Source organism: Maylandia zebra, linkage group LG10, assembly GCF_041146795.1.
Source record: "Maylandia zebra isolate NMK-2024a linkage group LG10, Mzebra_GT3a, whole genome shotgun sequence".
Taxonomy (NCBI): domain Eukaryota; kingdom Metazoa; phylum Chordata; class Actinopteri; order Cichliformes; family Cichlidae; genus Maylandia; species Maylandia zebra.
In genome coordinates this window covers 25,538,089-25,547,288 of record NC_135176.1, presented here as the reverse complement: position 1 = coordinate 25,547,288, position 9,200 = coordinate 25,538,089, and the positions used below count along the sequence as shown (strand labels likewise).

The window sequence follows — 9,200 nt, the reverse complement described above, 5'->3', positions numbered from 1 at the left end:
CAGAATATTGACAATATCCGCACAATAACACCTGTTACAAGTGCATCAAATCAAAAAACAAGGGACAACCTCATATATCTCATTCTGAACAATTAAAATCTAAACGTAAAGATAAGATTTTTATGTATTTGTTTTGTGTAAAGTAGCCCAATGTAGCCATCTAGTGGTAAAATCTAAAAGTGACTTTAAAATTTCCAAAATAAGAAGCAACAAAAAGGTAAACACTGTTAAACACCAATTTACATTAAAAAAAAATACATAAATAAATGCACAAATTTAGCATATCTAGTTCAGTTGCTGCTGGATTAAAGAAAATGTGTCCAGGTCTACAAATATTCAACATATATGTTGGTGATTGGCTAACACACAAAACCATGAAAGTAATTTATCTCAATATTAGTCTGAAGTGATGTCACTTTAAGACATCCCGATATGCTCCAGTACCAGTTGGTGGGTCACCTCCACTGTACTGTTCTACGCAAGCTGCAAAAACAGACCTGAGCACACAAAACCAAAATCTTTTTTTCTCTCCAGGCACCAGCAAAGCTATGAAGACAGTGTTTTTGTTTCATGGAGAGTGCTCCATAGAGTTTAACGTTGTTTTCAAGTTTGTTTGTTTTTTACCCTTTTGTAAATTATTTCTCTCCCTTTAGATTGTTTCGGTTTTTACTTTGAATCATTTGGACCGGAAATCCCCATCGTCTTTCGTGTTGTCGCTTTATTGTGAAGGATCGGACCGACCGGATACGGTGTTGTTGTTAGTCCAAAACGGAACATGAACTCGGCTAACAGATGTGAAAATTAGCGCTTTTAGTGTGTGTGTTTTGATTAGTAAGGTGGAGGCCGGAGAGGAGGTAGCATTTTTTTAACTGACTGTGTGCCGTGTAATGATCAGAAATGAGCGTCACGTTGGATATAAGGCTGAAAAGAGCAAACAAAGTTTATCTAGAAGGGGTAAGTTGCCACAGCTAGCTAGCACCAGCAGCTTCTGCAACCTCGTCAGCTAACGTTAATAATACAGTATTTTTCTTTATTTATGAATAATGTAGCTATGTAACTGCTACTAAACCAATGTACTGTAACAACCCGAGCTAGTTATTTAGCTACCAGTCGCCGGCGTCACATGATCGGGCACCTGACTGTCGGTGTGACGGCGAAATGTGTCTGTTGTGAGGTTCGCCACAGAAATCCTCACAGATTGATCAGATATATACACATAACATCGTAGTTTGTGATGGAAAATATAAGTGAAACCTCAAGCAGAGACTAATGCATCTACATTTTTAGAAGCCAAAAGTAACTGGACATTTGACTGCCAAGCAGTTCCAGCAATGATGGAGATAGTTATGGTATGGGTATGATCATGTGACTGCTGATAGAAGCAGGAAGATGAACTGTGAAGTGTTTATGGTTGTGTTCTCCATCAGATTCGGCAAAATGTTGCTAAAATGATCTTAGTTTGACCAATTGTTTTTGAGCCTTTGATAATGTGGGACTGTGTATATTAAAAAAAACTGATAGACTGTAGCTCATCCGTGTTGCTTGGTGTGCAGGAAACAGTGGCTGGTGTCATCCTGCTGGTTTGTAAGGAGGCACTGCAGCATCATGGCATCTCTCTGAGCATGGAGGGAGTCGTGAATCTGCAGCTGAGTTCCAAGAGTGTCGGTGTCTTTGAGGCTTTCTACAACTCTGTCAAGGTGAACGTCTAAGATATTGTTTTAAAATCACTTTGAGTGGAGATAAAGACTAGTAAAAGGGTCATTTCCTTTACCATTTGACAAAGAAGTTTCACCAGCATAAATATGAGACAGAAGTATTTAAAAAAAAAAACAAGAAAAAAGTAAATAAAATCATCATAAATTAATCATCCAGAAGTTTTATTTACCTGAGCTGAACTTTCAAACAAAACAAGACTATTATAAGCATCAGTCATGCCTTTTGTTTTGAAATATTGTATTAAGTAAACGTTTAATTAATTCAAAATATAATTAACAGACTCTTAATAAGCGACATAAACTGTTTAACCCATTGTTTTACTGTTTGAGTCCTTACTTTTCATCAAATAGTGTTTATCTGTCATTGATTTTGTGTTATATTTTACCTACAGGATACAAGTTTCACTTTATACGTTTATAATCATTGAACTCCTGGTTTAAAATGTTTGACTGCTAGGTCAGACTAACTGCTAGTCAATTGTTCCTAATAATAATCACATTGAAACATGTTGCAGCCCATCCAGCTGATCAGCAGTAACATTGAAGTGGCCAAGGCTGGAAAAATCCCTGGAGGAAAGACTGAGATTCCCTTTGAGTTCCCTCTGCACACCAAAGGCAACAAAGTGCTGTACGAGACCTACCACGGAGTCTTTGTCAACATTCAAGTGAGTGTGAAGAACATGGTGTATGTCAGGGTTTTCTGTTGCTTTCAGGGCAGCAGTGCAGTTTGTTTGGTCCAGACAAAAGAAAGAAGAACATGCGTTTTTATAGCTCTGGACCTTCGAAACAGACATTTAACTCAGTGACTGGACACTTGGAGGGAAAATATCATGCATCGTCGTCAGCTTTACAAAGATTCACATGGGTAAAAAAAGTTTTGTCCCTTTAATGAACCTCACCAGATTCAGTTCAAAGAATGGACAGACTCCTACATATCTTTAAGACATCACGCTGCCATGCTTCTTTTAAGTAAACCTTGTAAAGAGTATAATGTCGTGGCATCCTGGCTTTAAACCTTTCTGTTCACTCCTCAGTACACCCTCCGCTGTGACATGAAGCGCTCCCTGCTGGCCAAAGATTTGAGCAGGAGCTGCGAATTCATCGTGCACTGCCAGGTGAGTGAAACACACCTGGTTATTGTTATCTGATCTGCTGTGTGTGAATAAGCTTACAGCAAACCTTTTCCATTTTACCCTGTTTCCATCACTGATAGGTAATAAAACATATCAGGTCAAATATGGTAAATAAATTATTTAATAACACTTTTATGGATCAGAATTACCTTTGAATATTTAATCATAAATATTTGATTGTCATTTCTAACTTTTTTAAATCATAATAAACTTTCATTGGCTCACCTGCAGCGCTCTCTCAGTGCACCAGGGGGCAGTAGTCCGTGCTTTGGGAATCACTGTATTAACGGGACTTTTTTTAGGACTATACTGAGTCATTTAAAAGCAGCTGGATGATGATATTTTGTTTCTATAAAATTGACATATTGGTAGCCACAAAAGAAACGACATTTATACCAACAATTAGTTTCTCTCATTTTTGTGCCACTCACTTGTTGTTACAGACTTATTTACATTAAAAAAAAAAGCTAATTTAACCTTTTTAATGCTCACCAATGCTCTGTAGCTCCTGTAAAATCTGTGCTCAGGTTGTCTTTTGTTTTGTTTTGTTTGTTTGTTTTAAGGAAGAAAGTATCTGCATCTAAAAAAAGACTTCTCTGTTTCCTCACCTCCTGATTTTGTTGAAAAGTTATCTTTTCTTCAGCTTTGTTAAACTGTGTCACATCATTTTCTGTTTGACTTCCAGCCTCAGAAATCTAAAGTCATCCCCACACCGGTGAACTTCACCATCACTCCGGACACTCTGCAGAGCCGCGAGGTCAGAAGACGTGTTAAATTTCTTCATTTTTATTTTATTTTTATTTTTTTGCTTGATTTCTTAAAGTTTAAAGCTCTTCTCAATGGATGAACTTGCTTTGTGTTTTCAGAAAAATTCACTTCCCAAGTTTCTCATCCGAGGACATTTAGATGCCACCAACTGCGTGATCAGCCTGCCGCTTACTGGAGAGGTGGTGGTGGAAAACTCGGACGTCCCCATAAAGAGTATTGAACTGCAGCTGGTACGGGTGGAGACCTGCGGTAAGTGCACGCTGTGAGGCAATCAGTCTAACTTTCATTGGGCAAGGCCCAAGGTTTTATGAGCATCTGCTGTGTTCAGGCTGCGCTGAGGGTTACGCCAGAGACGCCACAGAGATCCAGAACATCCAGATAGCTGAAGGTGACGTCTGCCACAGCCTCGCCATCCCCATCTATATGATCTTCCCCAGACTGTTCACCTGCCCCACGCTGGAGACAACAAACTTCAAAGTCGGTCAGTAAAATCCATTCCTGTGATTCTCACACAAACAATTTACTCCAAGGCTCATTTTAGTTTTTTATTTACTAGACTTACTGGTTAACAAGCCTGTGGCTCTTATTTTGAAAGTTCAGCAGACTAATTTTATTATAGTTTAGCATTTTTAACCACAAGTTCTTACTTTGAACGTTTAAATCTTTTCAGATCTAGAGAGTGTTTGCTCATGTTATTTACAATGATGACATTAAAACAATATAAAACACTCATCACAAAGAGACACACTATATTGCCAAAGTTATTCATTTGTCTGCCTTCACATTAATATGAACTTGAGTGATGTCCCATTCTTCATTTAGGGGGTTTAATATGATGATCATTAAGAGGTCCTTTCACTTGAACTAAAGGGGCCGAACTCCTGAAAAACAGCCCTGCATAATAATCCCCCCTCCACCGAACTTTACACTTGGCACAGTGCAGTGATACCGTTTTCATGGCAACTGCCAAATTCAGTCTGATCCATCAGATTGCCAGATAGAGAAGTGCTATTCATTTCTCCAGAGAGCTGGTCTCCACCTCTTTACACCGCTGCAAATCGCTCCACTTTGTTATAAACCCACTAACAGTTGAACCTCACTATGGGGTGTTTTATGTTCTTGTTTTTGCTGTTTTATTGTATACACTGATAACCAGTTTCCACAGCTTTCTGATTTTGTATACTATCTTTTTCTGCCACTGGAAAAACATTTTTCCCCCATCTAGAAGTCTCTTGATAAAACAGAATTTCAGGGCATTTTGACTTCTGCTTCCATGTTCAGACAGGATCACGACCATGTCAGTCTCCATCTGCAGCAGGTGGAGCTAAACAAGGACTATGGCCTGCATTCTAAAATCATAGTTAATCTGCAGGATGAGATTTATTGGACTGGACTGGCATTTGTACAGTGCTTTAGACTACAAGTCACACTTTATTCATGTCCACAACCAATTTGGAATCACCAGTTAACCCAGGTAGCACTGAGGGATGCAAACTCCAGACTGAAAGGCTCTAGCTGGGTTTCAAACAGTAAACCACCTTTCTGTGTGGTGACAGTGCTACCCACTGTTCTACTGTGGCATCAGTGTTCAGGTAGTTGGCATATAAAATGCTTACATTAAAGAAAATTAGAACAGGAGGCTTCTTTTTCAGTGAACATGGGGGTGAACATTATACAGAGGCCTCTGTCATTAATTGTTTCTGCCCCTCAAATGATGATCAGGTAGGTGAGACATTAGTGTTATTGTTGGCTGTTCTGCAGGACGCAGTTGTAAACAAATATCAAATCTAAAGGAAAAAGTCCTCACTGCTGCCAGGAGTTAGGACATTATGTGCTACTGTGGAGAACTCAATGAAACCCCAACTTAAATTTGACATGCTCTTGATAAAACAAAAACTTCTCTGTGCAGTGCGATCATGAGTGTTTCTTTCCTTCAGAGTTTGAAGTCAACGTTGTCGTCGTGCTCCATGATGATCACCTGATCACAGAGAGCTTTCCTCTGAAGCTGTGCAGACTCTGAACTTATCATTTCTGAGAGAAGCTCAGAGACCTTCACACTTCTCATCCTGCAACAAACTCGTCTGCCTGAACAGATTCAACATGCAACTGAAGCTGGAGAAATTATTCAAACCTTCAGAGACCTCCCTAATAATACATCATGTTAATGTGACCAAACTCTTTTCTTTTTAAAGTTTTATTTCAGTTTAATAAATTTCTCTTTTGAAACTATTTCATATTTCCAAGTTGTTTTTTTTAAGGATGTGCAGCATCACAGGGACTGTTCTTTCAGGACCTGGTGGTTTAGAAGTCCAGCTGACATCCATTCAGCTGCAGCTCTGTGGGTCTAGTCCTGAAAACCTCAGAGCTGCAGCAGAAGTCATCTGAGCGTACAGCTTGATTAAATGAGTCAGTCAGAATGCAAGTGGGTTTTATAACTTTAATGTTTTTTTTTCCAGTACAGCTAGTGTTTCAGCTCTAATGTCAGCATTTCTGAGTCCAAACCAACACTTTCCTCTTATTTTATTTCCAGAAGTCACATAAGAAAGACATAACCAGCATTTGGTTAGCACAGCTTTGCACGAAGATAAAAATAGAGAAATTTAAAAAAGAAAAATCCCAAACATTCACCCTGGTAGCTGCTCTGAAGCTCACAGATGAAGACTTGTTTAATCAAGTGAAAGCGGCACATTTTGGATTTACTGGTACTTCCTCATTCACCAGCTGCAGGAGTCTCAGCAGCTGTCCACAAAATCTAAAAGAACCCTTGTTTTATGGCAAATTTAGCCACCATAAAATAATCCCAAGCAAAAAAACACGGAACAGTTATTTCTTTCAATTACATGAAACCTTTCATTAAAAAAAAAAAAGAAAAGTCAAAAGCCTTTTTAGATTTTAATGCAATAAGAAAAGCAAAAAGATAAAAGCGTACACATGAGTAGTGAGAGGAAGCAAGGTTAAGACTTCATGGAGCTGGACGTCTCCGGCCAGTCAGCATGGGGAAATCTTCTGGCAGCAGGGCGTGAGTCCTGCAGGTTGGACAGGTGCTCTGCTCCTTCAGCCACGATCTGATGCACTGAACACAGAAAACAGCACTTTAAAGCCTGAAACTAGACCAGACGCCACATCTGGATGCTTTTCACTAAAAATCCAGTGTGTGGTGTTAACGCTTTCTTCCATTTCCTAGGCCTTTTTATAAAAACAAAACCAAGCTTAGCTCGTATTACATTGTGCAGCCACAATATTACAACCAATTGATGAAGTGAAAATCATGCAGTTCACATGATTTAGCAGCAGCCCTCTTTCTTTATGGGTTAATATCCCAGCGCCTGTGCAGAACATGGTTACACCATCCTCTAGTTGCCTTCTTTTCCTTGACCTCAGTGGAAAATGATGTGAGGAAAATTCCTCAGGGCTAGGAAAAGAAGCACAGTGCTTCTCCACTCAAGACACAAGACTCCTCAATACTTCAGAAGTTGAGAATGTCCTGAAGATGGACTACAACAACTTTCATAGGCCACATGAGAGAAAATATTAGTTAATAACCAACGTCTGGATTTTAAATAAACAAGAATAAACAGACTATAAAGAAAAAGGACATGTTGCTTATCCAGCTTGTAACCCTGCCTCTATTCAAGCTTAATTAATGATAACACCAATGTTGGCAGTACTACAAAGGATGTAACTAATGCCGACTAACTCATGACAGACCTTAAAATTCACTAACAGGTTTTTATATGTAAATAAGCTTTTAACACAAGGAAATAACTTGATAAGAAGATGCATTATGCTCATAGTTAACCTTTGGGTTTGACGTCCTGTAGCCAGCAGTGTGTCCTCTGCTAAAGGAGGCAATAAAGGAAGCACTGAGGTACCCTACCTTTTTCTAAACACTAAGGAAAATAGCTCCTGTTGTGGCTGCCACACAGATACTGTGCTACAAATCTCTCCAAGCAAAACTCAACTATTTATCTGCTGCCATATTTTGCACCTTGCTTGTTCCACACCTTAGACCCAACAGTTTACCGTGAGTCTCTGGTATCGCTGCTCACCTCATTATGGAAGCTGTGTCTGCACTCCAGCACGCAGGTGTCATCCGGGCTCATTTCGTCATGACAGATGATGCAGGGATCCTCCATGTTCAGCTGCAATCGACATGCACAGTCAGGCCCTGCTAAACGCTCACCCAACCCTATCAATGCTGCACATACCAGGCTGTATTAATTAGCAAATTAAACTAGTTCTCAATAAATGCACTCCTTTTGTTTGATGTTTGCTCAAAGGAATCGATTTTTTTTAAAGTAAATTCGAAGATTTACTGGTCACTAGAAATGAGTTACAACTCTGATCAAGGCTTACAACAGCACTGCAAGTTGACAGCAGGAAAACAACACTAACAGTGAAATGATGAAAATGTGCAGCTTCAAACTTGAACACTACTAAATGATGATTTTTGGACTCACAGCGTTGGAACTTCTGACTCTCTGTTGTCCGATTGGCTGCCACACCGGTGCTGGGTTTATCAACGGAGGGGTAGCACACTGAGCTGGACTCCTACGACCCAGAACGCTGGATCTGGTCGAGTTAAACCTCTCCTGAGAGGAAGAAATGAAGTCAAATAGTCAAGAAAATACTTTCTGCAAGCCTCCGCAAATCCTGGTATCAGTCACCTGAGACGGGACCTGTGTGATAAAGTAGACTGCAATATGCTTTTTACTGGTTAGTTTTAAAAAGTGTGAACAGGCCACCCTCTTCTGGCTGAGAACCATGACCTCAGAGCTGGAGGTGGTAATTCTCATTCCTGATGCATCACACTCGATTATGTAACCATAATGACTGAAATTATTCTATTATTCAGCTCTCCTTCTCTTGTGTTGTTCCTTCATTTGCCAGAAGCCGTTATCCTTACTCACATTGGTCAGAACAGTCCAACAATTTTGAGATGCTAGTCTTTCTATCAGGGCATCATGATGGTCCAAATATACCATTGGTTTAGACAACAGATCAGTCCATAATTGGACAGATATGGTGTAGTCTGAACCCAGTATTTGCATCATCTCCCAATTTGAGCTTCGACCAGGAACCTCACTGCAAACCCTTAAAACCACTTTAAGAATGCGTCTACCTGATGGTCCAGGATCAGTTGGGTCACACCTCCGACTACATCCTGTAAAGACATGCTGCTAAAACTTCCACCGCTGGATGAACGCAGCTCCTGAACAAACTTCATCAACTCCGACCTGAGCACACAAACACAGTTAATACATTTTATTAAGTGGGTTTGAACACTATGGTCTAAATGTGAGTCTGCAGCAGGAGGATGACACTTTTCTTTTTAAACAGCTGCTCCAGTGTTACCTTGTATAGTCAGGGAACATGGTGGACAACGTCTCCATGGCTTTGCCGAACACTGTGTTTGGCTGCTGTCCTGGCTCCGATGTCCTGATTGGATGTTTGTGCTGAGAGGGCGGGGCCGGTGCCTCAGCCGCAGGGGGAGCAGAGTGGTGGATGGGTGGAGGAGTGCCGCGTGAGGCCTGAGCTGAAGACTGAAGAGTAAACTCTTTGGCTGTTGCAGAAAGCTGGAACA

At 40.2% G+C, this 9,200-nt stretch overlaps 2 protein-coding genes across 3 annotated transcripts in view; one reads left to right on the top strand and one right to left on the bottom strand.

Moving 5' to 3' along the window:
• Positions 1 to 726: 726 nt before the first annotated feature.
• vps26c (VPS26 endosomal protein sorting factor C) lies at positions 727 to 5,845 on the top strand. The gene is made up of 8 exons (XM_004561800.4): positions 727 to 954; positions 1,554 to 1,697; positions 2,231 to 2,380; positions 2,750 to 2,830; positions 3,534 to 3,605; positions 3,715 to 3,865; positions 3,945 to 4,097; positions 5,554 to 5,845. The coding sequence occupies exons 1-8, from the start codon at positions 898 to 900 to the stop codon at positions 5,634 to 5,636; spliced, it is 891 nt and encodes a 296-aa protein (XP_004561857.1). The 5' UTR covers positions 727 to 897; the 3' UTR covers positions 5,637 to 5,845.
• A 194-nt stretch (positions 5,846 to 6,039) lies between these two features.
• ttc3 (tetratricopeptide repeat domain 3) overlaps positions 6,040 to 9,200 on the bottom strand; it is a 30,595-nt gene continuing 27,434 nt past the window's right edge. For both annotated transcript variants that reach the window (XM_004561797.4, XM_004561799.4), the window contains 5 exons: positions 8,972 to 9,192; positions 8,739 to 8,853; positions 8,077 to 8,208; positions 7,666 to 7,758; positions 6,040 to 6,689 (listed from right to left, as the gene is read on the bottom strand). In XM_004561797.4, coding sequence (XP_004561854.2) covers positions 6,579 to 6,689; positions 7,666 to 7,758; positions 8,077 to 8,208; positions 8,739 to 8,853; positions 8,972 to 9,192 — 672 coding nt within the window. In that variant the 3' untranslated portion in view covers positions 6,040 to 6,578. The remainder of the gene's footprint in view (positions 6,690 to 7,665; positions 7,759 to 8,076; positions 8,209 to 8,738; positions 8,854 to 8,971; positions 9,193 to 9,200) is intronic.